Here is a 21,735-nt window from a genome sequence, read left to right as displayed (position 1 = left end):
GCATGAGCCACTGTGCTGGGCCCCCTTATATTTCCATTATGTATTTTAGAATCTACTTGTTAATTTCTGCAAAAACACAACTAAAAGTTCATTGGTGTTACGGGGGTAAACATAGCTCTCTTCCAAAAAGTCAACTGAGATTTTGATGGAGATTGCATTAAACCATCAATTTGGGGAGTACTAACATCTTACCAGTATTAACTATTACATGAACGTGAGAAATTTTTCATTTCAACCTTGTTTAATTTCTTTCCGTGATAAATTGCAGTTTTTCAGCAGACTTTTATGCGTCTTTTGTCAAATTATTCCTAAGTATTACATTCTTTATTATTTTATTGTCAATAGAATTGTTTCCTTAATTTTATTTTTGGATTGCTCATTGCTAGTTAAAGAAATACAACTGCTTTCCTAAATGGATCTTGTATTGTATCCTACAACTCTGCTAAACTAATTTATTAGCTCTAATAATTTTCTGTGTGTATGTGGATTCCTTAGGATTTTCTAATATATCCAGGATTACATCATCTGCAAATAGACAATTTACTTCTTCCTTTCCAAAACCGATGCCTTTCATTTCTTTTTCTTGCCTAACATCATTAGCTAGAACCTCCAGTAAAATGTTGAAGAGAGATGGTGAGAGTGTGTATCCTTGTCTTATTCCTAATCTTATGGTGAAAGTATTCAGTCTTTCACCATTAACTGTGATGTCAGATGTAGGTTTTCCATAGATGCTCTTCATGAGGATGAGGAGGAAGTTTCCTTCTGTTCTTAGTTTGTTGAGCATTTTTATCATAAAAGGATGCTGCATTTTATCAAAAGTTTTTCTGTGTCTATTGAGATCATTTGGCTTCCATCATTTTTTTTTTATTATATTTTAAGTTCCAGGGTACGTGTGCACAACATACAGGTTTGTTACATATGTATACATGTGCCATGTTGGTGTGCTGCACCAATTAACTCGTCATTTACATTAGGTATATCTCCTAATGCTATCCCTCCCCCTCCACCCCACAACAGGCCCCAGTATGTGATGTTCCCCTTCCTGCGTCCAAGTGTTCTCATTGTTCAGTTCCCACCTATAAGTGAGAACATGCAGTGTTTGGTTTTCTGTCCTTGAGATAGTTGGCTGAGAACGATGGTTCCCAACTTCATCCGTGTCCCTGCAAAGGACATGAACTCATCCTTTTTTATGGCTGCATAGTATTCCATGGTGTATATATGCCACATTTTCTTAATCCAGTCTATCACTGATGGACATTTGGGTTGGTTCCAAATCTTTGCTATTGTGAATAGTGCCGCAATAAACATACATGTGCATGTGTCTTTACAGCAGCATGATTTATAATCCTTTGGGTATATACCCAGTAATGGAATGACTGGATCAAATGGTATTTCTAGTTCTAGATCCCTGAGGAATTGCCACACTGTCTTCCACAATGGTTGAACTAGTTTACAGTCCCACCAACAGTGTAAAAGTGTTCCTATTTCTCCACATCCTCTCCAGCACCTGTTGTTTCCTGACTTTTTAATGATCACCATTCTAAATGGTGTGAGATGGTATCTCGTTGTGGTTTTGATTTGCATTTTTCTGATGGCCAGTGATGATGAGCATTTTTTCATGTGTCCATTGGCTGTATAACTGTCTTATTTTGAAAAGTGTCTTTTCATATCCTTTGCCCACTTTTTGATGGGTTTTTTTTTTTTCCAGTAAATTTGTTTGAGTTCTTTGTAGATTCTGTATATTAGCCCTTTGTCAGATGAGTAGATTGCAAACATTTTCTCCCATTCTGTAGGTTGCCTGTTCATTCTGATGGTAGTTTCTTTTGCTGTGCAGAAACTCTTTAGTTTAATTAGATCCCATTTGTCAATTTTGGCTTTTGTTGCCATTGCTTTTGGTGTTTTAGTCATGAAGCCCTCATCATGAGTACGTCCTGAATGGTATTGCCTAGGTTTTCTTCTAGGACTTTTATGGTTTTAGGTCTAACATTTAAGTCTTTAATACATCCTGAATTAATTTTTGTACAAGGTGTAAGGAAGGGATCCAGTTTCAGCTTTCTACATATGGCTACCCAGTTTTCCCAGCATGATTTGTTAAACAGGGAATCCTTTCCCCATATGTTGTTTTTGTCAGGTTTGTCAAAGATCAGATAGCTGTAGATGTATGGTATTATTTCTGAGGGCTCTGTTCTGTTCCATTAGTCTGTATCTCTGTTTTGGTACCAGTACCATGCTGTTTTGGTTAATGTAGCCTTGTAGTATAGTTTGAAGTCAGGTAGGGTGATGCCTCCAGCTTTGTTCTTTCGGCTTAGGATTGACTTGGCAATGCGGACTCTTTTTTGGTTCCATATGAAATTTAAAGTAGTTTTTTCCAATTCTGTGAAGAAAGTCATTGGTAGCTTGATGGTGATGGCACTGAATCTATAAATTACCTTGGGCAGTATGGTCATTTTCATGATATTGATTCTTCGTATCCATGAGCATGGAATGTTCTTCCATTTGTTTGTGTCCTCTTTTATTTCACTGAGCAGTGGTTTGTAGTTCTCCCTGAAGAGGTCCTTCACATCTCTTGTTAGTTGGATTCCTAAGTATTTTATTCTCTTTGAAGTAATTGTGAATGGGAGTTCACTCATGATTTGGCTCTCTGTTTGTCTGTTACTGGTGTATAAGAATGCTTGTGATTTTTGCACATTGATTTTGTATCCTGATTTTGTATCCTGAAGTTGCTTATCAGCTTAAGGAGATTTTGGGCTGAGACGATGGGGTTTTCTAGATATACAATCATGTCATCTGCAAACAGGGACAATTTGACTTCCTCTTTTCCTAATGGAATACCCTTTACTTCTTTCTCCTACCTGATTGTCCTGGCCTGAACTTCCAACACTATGTTGAATAGGAGTGTGACAGAGGGCATCCCTGTCTTGTACCGGTTTTCAAAGGGAATGCTTCTAGTTTTTGCCCATTCAGTATGATATTGGCTGTGGGTTTGTCATAAATAGCTCTTATTATTTTGAGATACATCCCATCAAGTCCTAATTTATTGAGAGATTTTAGCATGAAGAGCTGTTGAATTTTGTCAAAGGCCTTTTCTGCATCTATTGAGATAATCATGTGGTTTTTGTTGTTGGTTCTCTTTACATGCTGGATTATGTTTATTGATTTGCATATGTTGAACCAGCCTGGCATCCCAGGGATGAAGCCCACTTGATCATGGTGGATAAGCTTTTGATGTGTTGCTGGATTCGGTTTGCCAGTATTTTATTGAGGATTTTTGCATCGATGTTCATCGGGTATATTGGCCTAAAATTATTTTTTTTTGTTGTGTCTCTGCTAGGCTTTGGTATCAGGATGATGCTGGCCTCATAAAATGAGTTAGGGAGGATTCCCTCTTTTTCTATTGATCGGAATAGTTTCAGAAGGAATGGTACCAGCTCCTCCTTGTACCTCTGGTAGAATTCGGCTGTGAATCTGTCTGGTCCTGGACTTTTTTTGGTTGATAGGCTATTAATTATTGCCTCAATATCAAAGCCTGTTATTGGTCTATTCAGATATTCAACTTCTTCCTGGATTAGTCTTGGGAAGGTGTATGTGTCCAGGAATTTATCCATTTCTTCTAGATTTTCTAGTTTATTTGCGTAGAGGTGTTTATGGTATTCTCTGATGATAGTTTGTATTTCTGTGGGATTGGTGGTGATATCCCCTCTATCATTTTTTATTGTGTCTATTTGATTCTTCTCTCTTTTCTATTAGTCTTGCTAGCAGTCTACCAATTTTGTTGATCTTTTTGAAAAAACAGCTCCTGGATTCACTGATTTTTAGACTGGCAAATTAGATAAAGAGTCAAGACACATTGTGCTGTATTCAGGAAACCCATCTCACATGCAGAGACACACATAGGCTCAAAATAAAGGGATGGAGGAAGATCTACCAAGCAAATGGAGAACAAAAAAAGGCAGGGGTTGCTATCCTAGTCTCTGATAAAACAGACTTTAAACGAACAAAGATCAAAAGAGACAACGAAGGCCATTACATAATGGTAAAGGGATCAATTCACCAGGAAGAGCTAACTATCCTAAATATATATGCACCCAATACAGGAGCACCCAGATTCATAAAGCAAGTTCTTAGATACTTACAAAGAGACTTAGACTCCCATACAATAATAATGGGAGACTTTAACACCCCACTGTCAACATTAGACAGATCAACGAGACAGAAAGTTAACAAGGATATCCAGGAATTGAACTCAGCTCTGCACCAAGCGGAGCTAATAGACATCTACAGAACTCTCTACCCCAAATCAACAGAATATACATTCTTCTCAGCACCACATCGCACTTATTCCAAAACTGACCACACAGTTAGAAGTAAAGCACTCCTCAGCAAATGTAAAAGAACAGAAATTTTAACTAACTGTCTCTCAGACCACAGTGCAATCAAACTAGAACTCAGGATTAAGAAACTCACTCAAAACTGCTCAACTACATGGAAACTAAACAACCTGCTTCTGAATGCTACTGGGTAAATAATGAAATGAAGGCAGAAATAAAGATGTTCTTTGAAACCAATGAGAACAAAGACACAACGTACCAGAATCTCTGGGACACATTTAAAGTAGTGTGTAGAGGGAAATTTATAGCACTAAATGACCACAAGAGCAAGCAGGAAAGATCTAAAATTGACACCCATCATTTATTACATTAGTTGATTTTCAGGTGTTAAACTAGTATTATATTCCTGAGATAAATCCCACTTGATCATGGTGTAATACCTTTTTTATATCTTGCTGGATTCAGCTTGCTAGTATAGTTTTGAGAATTTTAGCATCTACATTCAAAAGGGATACTAGTCTGCAGTTTTCTTTTGGTATATATGGCTTTTGTATCAAGGTAATAATACTGACTTCACAGAATGATATGGGAAGTGTTATCTCTGCTTCTATTTTTGAAAAAAATTACGAAGAATTGGTGGTAATTGTTCTTAAACATTTAAATAAATTTACCAGTGAAGCTATCTAGGCCTGGGCTTTTCTTTGTGGGAGTTATTTTGATTACTAATCCAATCTCTTTTGATTTTTTTTACTTTGCATTTTGATATTCTAAGACATCTTGCTATAGCATTGATTTTCTATTTCTTTCTTTCTTTCTTTTTTTTTTTTTTTTTTTTTTTTTTTTGAGATGGAGTCTCGCTCTGTTGCCCAGGCTGGAGTGCAATGGCACCACCTCAGATCACCACAACCTCCGCCTCCCGGGTTCAAGCGATTCTACTGCCTCAGACTCCCAAGTAGTTGGGACTAGAGGCATGCGCCACCATGCCCTGCTAATTTTTGTATTGTCAGTAGAGACGGGGTTTCACTATGTTGACAAGACTGGTCGTGAACTCCTGACCTCGTGATCTGCCTGCCTTGGCCTCCTAAGTGTTAGGATTACAGGGGTAAGCCACTGTGCCCAGCCAATTTTATATTTCTTCTTAACCAGTTTTGGTAATTTGTGTCTTTCTAGATATTTGTCCATTCTAAATTATCTAATTTGTTGGCATACAGTTTTTCAGAGTATTCTCTTACAATTATTTCTATTTCTGTGTGGTCAGTAGTTATATCCCCTTTTCATTCATGATTTCAATAATTTGAATCTCTTCTCTTTATTTTTATGAGTGTAACTAAGCGTTATCAATTTAGTTATCTTTTCAAAGTATCAACTTTTGGTTTCACTGATTTCCTCTATTTTTAAAAAATTCTCTATTTTATTTCCTTGTTAGTCTTTACTGTTTCTTTTCTTCCACTTGTTTTGGGTTTAGTTTGCTCTTTTCTCTTTTCTTACCATGAAATGTTAGATTACTGATTTGAGAATTTTTTTTTTAAGAGACGGGGGTCTCGCTATGTTGCCCAGGCTGACCTCGAACTCTTGGACTCAAGAAACCCACCTCAGCCTTCCTAGTAGCTAGGAACTGCAGGCATGGACCACCATGCCCCACTATTTTTTTTTTAATATAGATGACTATGGCTATAAGTTTCCATCTTAAGCATAGTGTTAGCTGCATCCCACAAAGTTTGGTATGTTGTCTTTTTATTTCACTGATCTCAAAGTGTTTTCTAATTCCTTTGTGATTTCTTTTAGACTTGTTGGTTATTTAGGAGTGCGTTATCTAATTTTCACATACTTGTGAATTTTTCCTCTGTTGCCTTCTGTTATTGATTTCTAATTTGATTTCATTATGGTCAGAGAAGACACTTTGTATGATTTCAATCCTTTTAAATTTATTGAGGCTTGTTTCATGGCCTAGCATATGATCTTTCCACAAGAATATTTCATGTACACTTGAGAAGAATGTGTGTTCTTTTGCTAATGGGTGTGGTGTTCTATAGATATCTGTAAGGTCTAATTTGTTTACAGTACTGTTGAGTCTTCTATTTATTTGTTGATATTCTTCCTTGTTGTTCTACCCATTACTGAAAGTGGGGTACTGAAGCCCCGAAATATTATTGTTGTCTATTTCTCCCTTCAATTATGTCAGGTTTTTCTTCAAATAGTTTGGAGCTCTGTTGTTGGGTGTATACATAATTGTTAGATCGTTCTGGTGGACTGACCCTTTTAACAACATGGGGTGTCCCTCTTTATCTCTAGTAACATTTTTATTCTAAAGTCTATTTTTTCTGCCGTCAGTACATCCACTCCAGTTCTTTTTTTTTTTAATTGGTGCATGGTATATTTTTTCCATCCTCTGCTATTTTGATACATATATTATCTTTTTTTTTTTTTTTTTTTTTTTTGAGACAGAGTCTTGCTCTGTCGCCCAGGCTAGAGTGCAGTGGCGCGATCTCGGCTCACTGCAAGCTCTTCCTCCCAGGTTCACGCCATTCTCCTGATACATATATTATCTTTAATGCTCATCGAAAACCCTGCATGACTGAGATTGTTAGCACCATTTTACAAATGAGCAAATGGATCCAGAGGAAGAATATCACTAAAGTCACACAACTAAAATGAGATAGACCTGGGATTAAAACTCAGATCAATATGCCTCCAAAATTTATGTTCTTTCTATTATGCCAGCTGACTGAAGTCCCCATTAATACCAAGGTATAAAAATTTACAGGAATATATGTATAGAAAGCCAAATAAACTGCATACTTGGAGTGAGCTTAATATCAAGGTTCAATTAAATTCCTAGCTCAAAAATAATTCTCTTTCAAGTATAGGGCTCAATCTTAACCAAAATATGAGCTAATATTTCCACACTTTAAATATTAAATTTATTACAATTTGAGATCAAAATTAGGGTCAAACTAGGCAGAAAATATTGAATAGTGTAAAATTTTTCAAAGAGCAAAAAAGAGATTTACCCACTCATCAGGCTTAAAAAGAAGCTAATGTTCATCTACCTGAAAATTACTATTACATTTATAATTATTAATATTATAATTTTCACATCATTCTACAGAGATGTCTGGCTAATAGTCTTACAAATAATATAGCCAGTAGGCAGTTAGCTTAAATTTAATAATTACATTATTAACTTGTTTTACAGTTGATAAGTTTTTTTTCCTAACAAATTGTTTCAGTTTTATTAATGAAGCTTCCACTCTTCACACACACAGTAAAAGTGTCAGGATTTTGTTTTGTTTTTTAAGTGCTGGATTGTGGTTATAGTCATCTTTTTTTTTTTTTCTTTTTTTTTTTTTTTAGACAGGGTCTCACTTTGTGCCCCAGGCTAGCGTGCACTGGCGTAATCATGGCTCACTGCAGTCTCAACCTCCCAGGCTCAAGTGATCCTCCCATCACAGCCTCCCAAGTAGCTGAGAACTACAGGCACATGCCACCATGCCAGGTAATTTTTTAATTTTTTTGTGGATATGGGAGTCTCACTACGTTTGTTGCTCAGGCTGGTCTCAAACTCCTGGGCTCAATCTTTCTCCCATTTCAGACTCTCAAAGTGCTGGGATTATAGGTGTCAGCCATCACATCTGGTCTATGCTTATATTCAAATTTTGTCCCAAAGCTGCTAGTTCTCTTAACAACCTTTTAATATACAAGGAATTTGAGAATGAAAACAGAATCCATTAGCTAAATAAACAAAACTGTTGAGCTGAAAACAAAGTACTAATTGAAGATAAAATATAGTTTCTACTTTTTTATTAATATATTTTGTCATGTGACATAAAGAATAAGTTTAGGTTAATGATAAATTGTTGACTCAACAAACGCTATAATTCTAAAGATACTCAGAAATTTAAAAGAACTGTAGGATAAAGGGACTCACTTCTTTGCCTCAGACAAAACTCACACATGGAATGCATTGCCCTAGGATTACAGGTCCCATAATGCTATGCTGGCTAACCAGATAATGTTTAGATGAGCATTTACTCACCACCCAACATGATCCAAGGGCTACTTTAGATGCCGTGATGAATCTACAACCAGTGTAAACAGAGGACTAAAAATACCAAATTATTCAAAGAAAGTTCAGAAAATGTTGTGATTGACAAATATTAATGTATTATGAAAGAGGAGTCAATGTTGGTTAAAAAGTATCTTTAATCAGAAAGAAAAATGAAATAACAAACGACCTTTATTTGCACCTTGGGATACTATACCTCTCACACTGCTGAATTGAATGCATTTCTGGCTTAATCTAACATGTCATTCTTTTTTATTTGTTTCATAATCATCCTCTCTTTTTATGATCCTTCAAAACCTCATCCCTCGCTTTTTTGCTCACTCAACATGAGTATCACAAATAGAAAGGCATGTAAATAAAAATTTCTATTGCAAGCCTTTGAAGAAACATATAAAAACTATATATAAATATTTATATTTAAAAATTAGTAAATGGGTCTTACTGATCTGCTATGGAAAAAGTTGACTCAAGTCATAAATAACAATAAAAACAATGAAGGACAATTTTAATAAGGTTAAAAATAATAGAAAAAACAAATAGGTTAAAAAAGGCTTTAGTCAATGGGTTTTTTTTTTTTTTTTTTTTTTGAGACGGAGTCTCGCTCTGTCGCCCAGGCTGGAGTGCAGTGGCCGGATCTCAGCTCACTGCAAGCTCCGCCTCCCGGGTTTACGCCATTCTCCTGCCTCAGCCTCCCGAGTAGCTGGGACTACAGGCGCCCGCCACCTCGCCCGGCTAGTTTTTTTGTATTTTTAGTAGAGACGGGGTTTCACCATGTTAGCCAGGATGGTCTGGATCTCCTGACCTTGTGATCCACCCGTCTCGGCCTCCGACAGTGCTGGGATTACAGGCTTGAGCCACCGCGCCCGGCCAGTCAATGGGTATTTTTTTTTAATGAAATAAGCATTTTAGATATAGGTTGAACTTTTGCAACTAATATATAGTGCTTATAATTTCCGAACATTTTTGAACTCAAGTAAAACTTTTACGTTTTTTATTTAAATATATGTTAAGCAATTATGAAGAAATTCTAAGTGAAAACAAGGAAGCATCAGAGCCTATAATCTTCATTACATACTTTTACCCTTACAGCTCACCTTTTCATCATATCTTGTACCTAGTTACCATTATATGCACAATGCATTTGTATGGGCTTAAGGAGCTCTGGATAGCTTTTGTTATCATCACCATCAGCAGCTTTTCCCTGATCATATTAATGATAGCTAGTCTCTTAGTTCCCTACCACCTTGTTTACCTATGCTGCTTCCAAGGATGTCAGTATTCCATGATCCCACTTGCTTATCTCACATAATGAAATGTTACCCATCTTTACTTAGCTTTAACAATCAGTTTGTTTTTCAGCAGGTGCTACCTTTCAATCTGAATAGGGGCCTTAACATACAAACATCTCTCTCGCGATCTGTTGCTCTCTCTCTCTCTCACACACATATGTACACAATACCATTTTATTTTTTCCCAGGTGAAAAATGAGATTTGGATTTTCAAAATTTACTAATTTGCATAGAAATAAATTTCAAAAGGCTTAATGCAAAAGTTTTATGCCTATACCATAAATTTAGGAAGTCAGCCTCCTAAAAGGAATATTTAAATACACAAAGACACATACGCGATGAATATTATTTATTAGAATTAAAACTTAAGGGCCACTAAAAGAAACGGAAAGTGATATTTATATTAGCAAAAACAATGCCCATGTATAAATACTACTCCTATTCTTGGTGCAAAACAAGAATCAATCATTTTTTATTAAAAATTTGGAATAGCATATTTATTAGCCCATTAGTTTTGAAAACCTCCTACAAAATCAGAAACATGTTCTTCTAAAGCAAACCTAATAGTTCATTGGAAGTAAAAATATTATCAAGAAATATTACCTTCACCACAAAGCATAACCATCAAAACACTTTCCAAAATCATATTTAATGCTGGCAATCATTATTATTATATAATCAGTTAAGCCCCCAAAAGTATTGGGAAAAAATATACACTTGACCATTTTCAATCACAAGTTCTTTAGAGAATAAAACATTCTTTGAGCAAAACCTCATGAGAACTAGAATTCCCTTTTCAATATAAAGTCTCTCCTAGAGCTGTAACTAAATATTACTGAGTGGCAGAAAAACAAATCTCAAGAAATGACAGACTCAAGAAAATTTCATTGAAGAAAGCACACAGCAAGTTCTAATAATACCAATTTGAAAATGAAAGCTCCCCTGCTTCAAGAGAAGCAGATATAAAAACTCACAGTAATGTCTAAAAGACCCAGCTGGATCTGTTGAGCCTCAGATGGACTTTAATAAGCATGATCACTAAGCGCCTTAAACTAGAAATTCAGTTTTATTTAGTAGTTGATTAAATCATTATTAAATTCATAGATTTTGAAACTAAAAGCTCAATTTCCAATCAAAAATTTTTATAGTCAAATTCTGTCAAGTTTCATATTCTGTGTTCACATCTTCACGTAAACATGAAAATAAATTTGTTAAGTCCTTGGATGTCCTATGTTGAAATCCTACTAATTCTATGACATTCAAAATAATAATTATATACCATTAATTTATTAGTTGTATCTTTTAAATGTATACATTGAATAAAAGTAATTTCACTAATATAAAAGTATAATTAGAATACAAAGAAATGATAAATGTTTGAGATAATATAGTAATTACCCAGATCTGATCACTTTATGTTATATATATCAAAACATCACAGTGTACCCTACAAATACGTATTAATACAATTATTTTGTGTCATTTAAAAATAAATAAAGTACAATTAAAGTTGGCAGGTTTATATTTATTAAAAACCCACAAAAGACAACATACTCAGTTTAGAGTTTTCCAAAATTATGTTTTATATTTATATAATATCTCTCTCGAAACAGGGGAGCTATCACTGTCCAAGTAGTTTATTAAGACTTTCTGTATCCTAGGCTAGATGATCTCTAAAGCCCCTAACAGCTCTGCTGCTGTATCTAGCCCAGGATACAGCATAAGGCTATGCTGTACTAACACATACAAAGTTATTTGTAAGTCTCAAAATTCCTCAAGTCTTTGTATCTTATTAATAACACCTTGATCTCACGAGTAAACCTACAGAGGATAGTGACTTTAACTTTCTTTTGCAATGTAACAGAGAAAATAAAGACCAAGACTTAAATAATGACCATGAACCTGACCTAAACTAGAAAACAAGCTGGTACCTCAAAGGGGAAGAAAACTTACCTGTCGGTAATTTATGCTTCCCATCTATAGTCTGTAAAATACTAAAACTATTATGCTCAAAAGAAATATAACAGTGGAAAAGACACACTAGGGTATGTAAAATCATGGCATGTCATTAAAACAATTTCATTTCTAAAAGCAAAAGGGAAAATCTTCCTCATAAGTCATTCTCTCTTCAGTCAACAACAATTATGAATTCAAAGCACAAATAACAGCAAGACTGTGAATGCAGAACTAGAAAAACTTCATTTCTTAGGGCTTAAAATTTTAATTTGGCAGAAACACCTTTCAAGAGAAATTTTTCAAGCCTTCTTTCCCCCAAAGGCCACTAATCTACCGAGAAAAGTCAATAAAGGAATATGTACAAGAAAAAATATATTTAGGAAAAGTGATAGAATAGTAATTTATAAAAAGAAAAACATTGTACTTACTATTTAAAGACATTTTCATTAAACAGGTCTTAAATTTCATATTATGGACAGGTAAAGAAATAGAGAACAACAGCTCTACTAAGCATAAAACAGAAAAGTTAAAAGAAAGCTAACAGGGAAGAAGAAAGAAGAGAAAGATGGAAGAAAGTAAGACACAAAGCTATGAGTTTAAGAGAGATGAAAAAATTAAGAGGAACATATTAACGGTCTGAGCCACATAAATTGTACATCACTTAGTCTGGCAACCTGAGTAAGTTTTTCAAACAACCCATTCAGCAAGGAACTATTACATTATTCACAGATCTGCAACTGCAATCCATCAAGCTTTGAAGAAACAGCCTACAATTTTCAGCATCATTATCAAAACAGTAGTGTTTAATGGGTTAATACAATGAATACAATGAGTGCAGAGGGTCCCAACAGGCAAACATAGGTTGCTGGTGAGCTGTCACTAGCATTATTTGAGACCATATATCACTTTGTAAAAGTTTTAGAAAAAAAAATCTGTTGGTACCAAGTAAATTTTCTTAATCACTAAATATGCATATGCTCTGTGGTGAGTTAAACCAGTCTCATTTTATTTTTGTATCTACTCACTAAAGTGCTAGAAAACTAGAATTAGGAAAATTCATGCAACCTATATTGGTGAATATGTCTTAACTCTTGCATTCTTAGTTATAACCCTGGCTTATTTTCCAAACTATTCAGTACAATATCTAATAAGCAAGCAGACCAAATGCAGTACTCAGCTCAATGACCCTGACATATTTTTCTCCACTACTGATTCAACCTCCTGAACTAGGAGGTAAGAGTTAAAACAGCCAACGAAATTTAAGATGACACATTACAGTGAACAGATGCTAAAGTAGACTACACAGAGGGCTCTTAACTTTCTAAAACATCACATTCAAAATACCAAACTGCAAACTGATTTCTAGAACAAGCAATGATATCAATTTCCTGAATAAGAACACAGCAAATATCTTGAGATAAATGGAAAATGTATATAATATTGGATCATCTGACAAAACAATGAAGTTTTAACTATATCCCATTATTAGCTTTTGATCCGGGCAGCACTGATTTGGTGACCAAATCCTAGTATAACCCAGGGTCCACCTTTTTTGAGGAGAATAATAGCCATTGTCCTCAATAACTAAATCACTAAAACTTTTGGAATATAACTGAAAGTGAAGCAGTCAAGCCTCTGAGGAAAGTATATACGCGTAGAACAAAACAAAGAAGTAATACGGTATTACCATAAACTTTACACCCTCCCTGGTGGGGTCCCCAGCAAACTGCAGAGAAGAGGATTCTGCATCAACCAAATAAATCCATCGAACAAATGTTTATTGAGTCAAGTACTACAGTGGAATCTAGGTATGTAAAATGAAGTAAGCTAACCTGAATGCATTCATATCCTCTTGGGAGACATAATACACATCAAATTTCAGTGAGTATTATGATAAAGATGCTGAACTAAGTACTAAAGAAATACTGTTGAGGAGGCACAGAATTTTAACTTAAGGGGGATGACAGTGGGGAAGACAGAATAACAGAAAGCTTCACAGATTGCAAGAAATCAGAGCTGGGCATCACAGGATGTATAGAAATCTGTCAATGGAAACAAAAAGGAGCATTTTAGTCACTGCAGGTCAAAGAAATGAAAAACGTGAATAAAAATAAGAATATACGAAAAGATGTGTTTAGATCAAGTGCAGTGGTTCATACCTTAATCCCAGCATTTTGGGAAGCCAAGAGAGGAGGACCACTTGAGGCCACTTGTTTGGTGCCAGCCTAGCCAACACAGCGAGACCTCATCTCTGTAAAAAAATTTTTAAACCAGCCAGGCACAGAGGCACACATCTGCAGTCTCAGCTACTCAGGGGGCTGAGGCAAGAGGAGCGCTTGAGCCCAGGAGTTGGAGATTACAGTAAGCTAGGGTTGCACCACTGCACTCTAGCCTGGGCAACAGAGTGAATGAAACCCCATCTTTAAAAAAAGAAAAGAAAAGAAAAAAATGTGTTTAGAAAACAAGGAACACTATAATGAAGCTAAAGCAAGACAGATAGAGGACAAAGGCAAAAGAAGAGGGTAGAAAAGTTAACATGAAGACAAAAGGAAAAGGTCCTGAGATTACACAACAAGAAACTGGCCGTTATTTCAAAAACAACAGGGAGACACTGACATGCTGATGCGTTTTGAATAAAGAGAGGTTGACAAACACAGATCAATATTTTACAAAGATAAATTTGGTTATTGTGTAAAAGCTAGATTACTGGAGAATGGAGAGAGAGTGATCAGGTACAAAACAATTACAAAAGGAAGTCTTTGAAATCATCAGATGTGTTCATTACAAACCCCAATCACCCTTAATCTAAGTAACACTGTTTTATGTACGATAAAAAAATGAAAACATTTGAATACATTTTTGAAAATTCTATAATTCAGAGTTTTTACTAGTTGAGTTAGTTTCCCCCAATTATTCCAAATCAGAGAGATTTCATTATGTATATCTTTGATGTAATCAGCATTTCCAGTTTTGGAAATTTTGTTTGTCACTAAAATAACTTTCATACTATTATCTCATGGAATGTGGTGAGGAAAAACAACCCTGCTATACATCAACTACGACCCAGTAAAGTGATTGCATAGGGTTTTCTTTTTTATTCTTACCATTACTAGTTCTTCCTGTAACTCACTGCAACTTTTTTCATTATACTGGAGTCTCTTTGAGAGGTCTATAATTACTTTCTTCTGTTCCTCGATCTCTTCATTTAGTTTCTTGTTTTTGGAGAAATACTCTCTTTCTAATCTGAAAAGTTAAAGTGTCAGAGCAGGTTTTTCAAACACGCTTATATCAACTGATATTACACACCTTTAAGACATATGGCAGATGTACTACATATCATGTGTTCATGCTAAAAGACTTTTTAAGGCTGCCTTTCCTTTTTCAAACAAAAAGTACTGCATATTCTTAAATGAAAAACTTCAAAGCAATATCACTTCCCCTTTGATAGTAGGTACTTGTAGTATGCCCAAGGCTATAAGCAAAATAGATTTGGTTAGTGTTGATTTGGTTGCACCGTCATTTTTGATGAGCAAAACCCACCTACCATAGTTCAATTAGCTCAGAGACTATCTCAAGAATGAGAAAACAGTACTACCAAACAATTTTAAAATTAAAATACAACATTAAAAATGGAACAAATGTCTCACATCTGAATGTCCATGCAAGTAGAACCAGTGTGGTGGCTTGGAAAATCCAAAACGAAGAATAATCAAAAATAATTCACATTCACTTTGAAGACATATGAATTTCTTTTCAAAGGATTCACCTTCCTATTTAAGTTTTGCTCAGAAAGGCCAGGTGCAGCTGCTCACAACTGTAATCCCAGCACTTTGGCAGTCCATGGCAGGAGAATCATTTGAAGCCAGGAGTTTAAGATCAGCCTGGGCAACAAAAGAAGACTCCATTTCTACAAAATAATTTAAATATCAGCCAGGCACAGTGGTGTGTGTCTGTAGTTCCAGACTCTCAGGAGGCTGAGGCAGGAGGAGTGCCTGAGCCCAGGAGTTCAAGGTTGCAGTGAGCTATGATTGTGCCACTGCACTCAGTCTAGGTAACAGATTGAGATCCCATCTCTTATATACATATAAGACTCACACACACATAATATATACACACACATGGCTGTGTGTGTCTGCATATATATACATATATAGATAGAGAGAGAGAGAGAGAAATGAACAAGGCCTCCAAGAAATACGGGCCTATGTGAAAAAACCAAACGTGCATTTGATTGGTTCACCTGAAAGTGACGGGGAGAACGGAACCAAGTTGGAAAACACTCCTCAGGATATTATCCAGGAGAACTTCCCCAACCTAGAAAGGCAGGCCAACATTCAAATTCAGGAAATACAGAGAACACAACAAAGATACTTCTCGAGAAGAGCAACCCCAAGACACATAATTCTCAGATTCACCAAGGTTGAAATGAAGGAAAAAATGTTAAGGGCAGCCAGAGAGAAAGATCAGGTTACCCACAAAGGGAAGCCCATCAGACTAAGAGCACATCTCTTGGCAGAAACCCTACAAGCCAGAAGATAGTGGGGGGCCAATATTCAACATTCTTAAAGAAAAGAATTTTCAACCCAGAATTTCATATTCAACCAAACTAAACTTCATAAGTGAAGGAGAAATAAAATATTTTACAGACAAGCAAATGAGAGATTTTGTCACCACCAGGCCTGCCTTACAAGAGCTCCTGAAGGAAACAGTAAACGTCAAAAGGAACAACTGGTACCAGCCACTGAAAAAAACATGCCAAATTGTAAAGACCATCAATGCTATGACGAGCCTGCATCAATTAACGGGCAAAATAACCAGCTAACATCATAATGACAGGATCAAATTCACACATAATAATATTAACCTTAAATGTAAATGGGCTAAATGCCCCAAGTAAAAGACACAGACTGTCAAATTGCATAAAGAGTCAGACCCATCGGTGTGTTGTACCCAGGAGACCCATCTCACATGCAGAGACACACACAGGCTCAAAATAAAGGGATGGAGGAAGATCTACCAAGCAAATGCAAAAAAAAAAAAAAAAAAGCAGGAGTTGCAGTCCTAGTCTCTGATAAAGCAGATGTTAAACCAACAAAGATCAGAAGAGACAAAGAAGGCCATTACATAATGGTAAAGGGATCAATTCAACAAGAAGAACTAACTGTCCTACATACATATGCAACCAATACAGGAGCACCCAGATTCATAAATCAAGTTCTCAGAGACTCACAAAGAGACTTAGACTCCCACACAATAATAATGGGATACTTTAAAACCCCACTGTCAACACTAGACAGATCAACGAGACAGAAGGTTAACAAGGATATCCAGGACTTAAGCTCAGCTCTGGACCAAGTGGACTTAATAGACATCTACAGAACTCTCCACCCCAAATCAAAAGAATATACATTCTTCTCAACACCGCATCGCACTTATTCTAAAACTGACCACATAACTGGAAATAAAACACTCCTCAGCAAATGTAAAAGAACAGAAATCACAACAAACTGTCTCAGACCACAGTGCAATCAAATTAGAACTCAGGATTAAGAAACTCACTCAAAACCGCGCAACTACATGGAAAGTGAACAACCTGCTCCTGAATGACTTCTCAGTAAATAACAAAATGAAGTCAGAAATAAAGATATTACTTGAAAGCAATGAGAACGAAGACACAATGTACCAGAATCTCTGGGACACAGTTAAGGAAGTGTGTAGAGGGAGATTTATAGCACTAAATACCCACAAGAGAAAGCAGGAAAGATCTAAAATCGACACCCTAACATCACAATTAAAAGAATTAGAGAAGTAAGAGCAATCAAATTCAAAAGCCAGCAGAAGGCAAGAAACAGCTAAGATTAGAGCAGAACAGAGGGAGATAGAGACACAAAAAAAAACCCTTCAAAAAAATCAATGAAACCAGGAGCTGGTTTTTTGAAAAGATCAACAAAATAGATAGACTGCTAGCAATACTAATAAAGAAGAAAAGAGAGAAGAATCAAATAGATGCAATAAAAAATGATAAATGGGATATCACCACCAATCCCACAGAAATACAAACTACCATCAGAGAATACTATAAACACCTCTATGGAAATGAATTAGAAAATCTAGAAGAAATGGATAAATTCCTGGACACATACACCCTCCCCAAGACTAAACCAGAAAGAAGTTGAATCTCTGAATACACCAACAACAGGTTCTGAAATTAAGGCAACAATTAATAGCCTATGAACCAAAAAAAAAAGCCCAGGACTGGACGGTTTCACAGTCGAGTTCTACCAGAAGTACAAACAGGAGCTGGTACCATTCCTTCTGAAACTATTCAAATCAATAGAAAAAGAGGGAATCCTCCTTAACTCATTTTACAAGGCCAGCATCATCCAGATGCCAAAGCCTGGCAGAGACAGAACAAAAAGAGAGAATTTTAGACCAATATCCCTGATGAACATAGATGCAAAAATCCTCAATACAATTCTAGCAAACCAAATCCAGTAGCACATCAAAAAGTTTATCCACAAAGATCAAGTTGGCTTCATCCCTGGGACGCAAGGCTGGTTCAACATATGCAAATTAATAAATGTAATCCATCACATAAACAGAACCAACAACAAAAACCACATGATTATCGCAATAGATGCAGAAAAGGCCTTCTACAGAATTCAACACCCCTTCATGCCAAAAACTCTCAATGAACTAGGTAAGGATGGAACATATCTCAAAATAGTAACAGCTATTTATGACAAACCCACAGCCAATATCATACTGAATGGGCAAAAACTGGAAGCATTCCCTTTGAAAACCAACACAGACAAGGATGCCCTCTCTCACCACTCCTATTCAACAAAGTGTTGGAAGTTCCAGCCAGGGCAATCAGGCAGGAGAAAAAAATAAAGAGTATTCGATTAGGAAAAGAGGAAGTCAAATTGTCCCTGTTTGCAGATGACATGATTGTATATTTAGAAAACCCCATTGTCTCAGCCCAAAATCTCCTTAAGCTGATAAGCAACTTCAGCAAAGTCTCAGGATACAAAACTCAATGTGCAAAAATCACAAGCATTCTTATACACCAATAACAGACAGAGAGCCAAATCATGAGTGAAATCCCATTCACAATTGCTACAAAGAGAATAAAATACCTAGGAATCCAACTTACAAGGAATGTGAAGGACTTCTTCAAGAACTAGAAACCACTGCTCAGGAAATAAAAGAGGACACAAACAAATAGAAGAATATTCCATGCTCATGGGTAGGAATAATCAGTACCATGAAAATGGCCATACTGCCCAAGGTAATTTACAGATTCAATGCCATTGCCATCAAGCTACCAATGACCTTCTTCACAGAATTGGAAAAAACTACTTTAAAGTTCATATGGAACCAAAAAAGAACCTGCATGGCCAAGACAATCTTTAGCAAAAAGAACAAAGCTGGAGGCATCACACTATCTGACTTTAAACTATACTACAGGGCTACATTAACCAAAACAGCATGGTACTGGTACCAAAACAGAGATACAGACCAATGGAAAAGAACAGAGATCTCAGAAATAACACCACACATCTACAACTATCTGATCTTGACAAACCTGACGAAAACAAGATATGGGGAAAGGATTCCCTATTTAATAAATGGTGTTGGGAAAACTGGCTAGCCATATGCAGAAAGCTGAAACTGGATCCCTTCCTTATACCTTATACAAAAATTAATTCAAGATGGATTAAAGACTTAAATGTTAGACTTAAAACCATAAAAACCCTAGAAGAAAACCTAGGGAATACCATTCAAGACATAGGCATGGGCAAGGACTTCATGACTAAAACACAAAAAGCAATGGCAACAAAAGCCAAAATTGACAAATGGGATCTAATTAAACTAAAGAGCTTCTGCCCAGCAAAAGAAACTACCATCAGAGTGAACAGGCAACCTACAGAATGGGAGAAAATTTTTACAATCTATCCATCTGACAAAGGGCTAATATACAGAATCTACAAAGAACTTAAACAAATTTACAAGAAAAAAATCAAACAACCCCATCAAAAAGTGGGTAAAGTATACGAACAGACACTTCTCAAAAGAAGACATTCATGCAGCCAACAGACACATGAAAAAATGCTTATCATCACTGGTCATCAGAGAAATGCAAATCAAAACCACAATGAGATACCATCTCACACCAGGTAGAATGGCGATCATTAAAACGTCAGAAAACAACAGGTGCTGGAGAGGATGTGGAGAAATAGGAACACTTTTACACTGTTGGTGGGACTGTAAACTAGTTCAACCATTGTAGAAGACAGTGTGGCGATTCCTCAAGATCTAGAACTAGAAATACCATTTGACCCAGCCATCCCATTACTGGGTATATACCCAAAGGATTATAAATCATGCTGCTATAAAGACACATGCACACATATGTTTATTGCGGCACTATTCGCAATAGCAAAGACTTGGAACCAACCCAAATGTCCATCAATGATAGACTGGATTAAGAAAATGTGGCACATATACGCTATGGAATACTATGCAGCCATAAAAAAGGATGAGTTCACATTCTTTGCAGGGACATGGATGAAGCTGGAAACCATCATTCTGAGCAAACGATCACAAGGACAGAAAACCAAACACCACATGTTCTCACTCATAGGTGGGAACTGAACAATGAGAACACATGTACTCGGGGCAGGGGAACATCAAACACCGGGGCCTGGCCAGGAGTGAGGGGCTTGGGGAGGGATAGCATTACGAGAAAGACCTAATGTAAAGACCTAATGTAAACGACTTGATGGATGCAGCAAACCAACATGGCACATGTATACCTATGTAACAAACCTGCACATTGCACACATGTATCCTAGAACTTAAAGTCTAAAAAAAATTAAAAATAAATTAAAAAAAAAAAAACTTGCCCAGACTGGAAGAAGTAGACAAAAGAGTCCAGGAGGAACATCTCTTAGAAGAAATTTAAAATGATAGCATCTCTGAGGTGTAGGAACATGGGAGACTTTCGGTTCTGTTAATGTTTAGAAATAATTTAATAAGTGATTGGTTAATCACATAAACTAATACAGTTTAAAATGAGGCAATTATTAACTATTCTCATCTGTTGATTCTGCAAATATTTTCTGTTTTGTTTTTTTAGACAGCGTCTCACTTGGTCGCCCATGGTGAAGTACAGTGGCATGATCATAGCTCACTGCAGCCTCGAACTCCTTGGCATAAGCAATCCTTATACCTCAGCCTCCCAAATAGCTGGGACTACAAACATGCGCCACCACAAGCAATCTTCCCCCACCTCGGCCTCAAGCAATCCTCCCACCACAGCCTCCCAAAGTGCTGGGATTACAGGTATGAGCCACCACATCCAGCCCAATTCCATAAATCTATATTTAGCAGCTCTTATGTACCTTTCTAGGCATTGACAGACAGTAATAAACAAAACAAAGTTTCTTGTTACATAAGACAGACAATAAATAACAAAGAACACAATAAAATGTGCTATAAAAAAAAAGATGGGTTAACAAAAATTAAACTGTAGAAAAAATAAAGTATGCTGAACCCAAAAATATAACTCTATGGAAAGGATGGAAAGGGGGAAGGAGTAAGTGTCTGTGGTGTGGGAGAAGCATGTAATAGAGATATATAAGTAGAAGTCAATAGATATCTAAAGGCAGAAACTGAAAAAATGGCATACTATGCTTGTTATTTAGAAATATGAAACCAAATTTCAGAAGAAACAGCACTAAGACTTGAAAGCAGATACATCAAAGGAGTAGAAACTGATAGTGGAGAGCAATGGGGCATGAAACTGTTGTTTTTCATGAGCCTAACAGTACCATTTTATTCATTAGACTGTGTACATGTATTAATTTGATAAAATCAAGATTTTAGTTAAAAATTACTATTACTCAAAAAATACAAAATTAAGTGCATCTGTCATTACACACACAATACACACACAGCTTTTTTTTTTTTGGGGGGGGTACTATTTTATAAATAAAGGCCAAACTGTGTCCATTGAAATGGGGGAACACACCTTGCTATTGAGCATTCTGGTGGACAACCCAAAAAAGCTGACTCCTACCACGCTGCTAAA

General features: G+C 36.2%; 1 protein-coding gene across 8 annotated transcripts in view; it reads right to left on the bottom strand.

Moving 5' to 3' along the window:
• Nucleotides 1-21,735, bottom strand: part of LOC105489083 (coiled-coil domain containing 171) — a 395,301-nt gene that overhangs the window by 280,859 nt on the left and 92,707 nt on the right. For all 8 annotated transcript variants that reach the window (XR_011612600.1, XR_011612601.1, XM_071077821.1 and 5 more), the window contains one exon: nucleotides 14,744-14,882. Coding sequence is in view for 6 of the 8 variants with exons in the window: in XM_071077821.1 (XP_070933922.1) it covers nucleotides 14,744-14,882 (139 nt within the window). In the remaining 2 variants the exon portion in view is untranslated. The remainder of the gene's footprint in view (nucleotides 1-14,743; nucleotides 14,883-21,735) is intronic.

The sequence above is a fragment of the Macaca nemestrina genome, chromosome 14 (genome assembly GCF_043159975.1).
Source record: "Macaca nemestrina isolate mMacNem1 chromosome 14, mMacNem.hap1, whole genome shotgun sequence".
NCBI classification, from domain to species: domain Eukaryota; kingdom Metazoa; phylum Chordata; class Mammalia; order Primates; family Cercopithecidae; genus Macaca; species Macaca nemestrina.
This window is presented reverse-complemented; position numbering and strand designations above follow the sequence as displayed.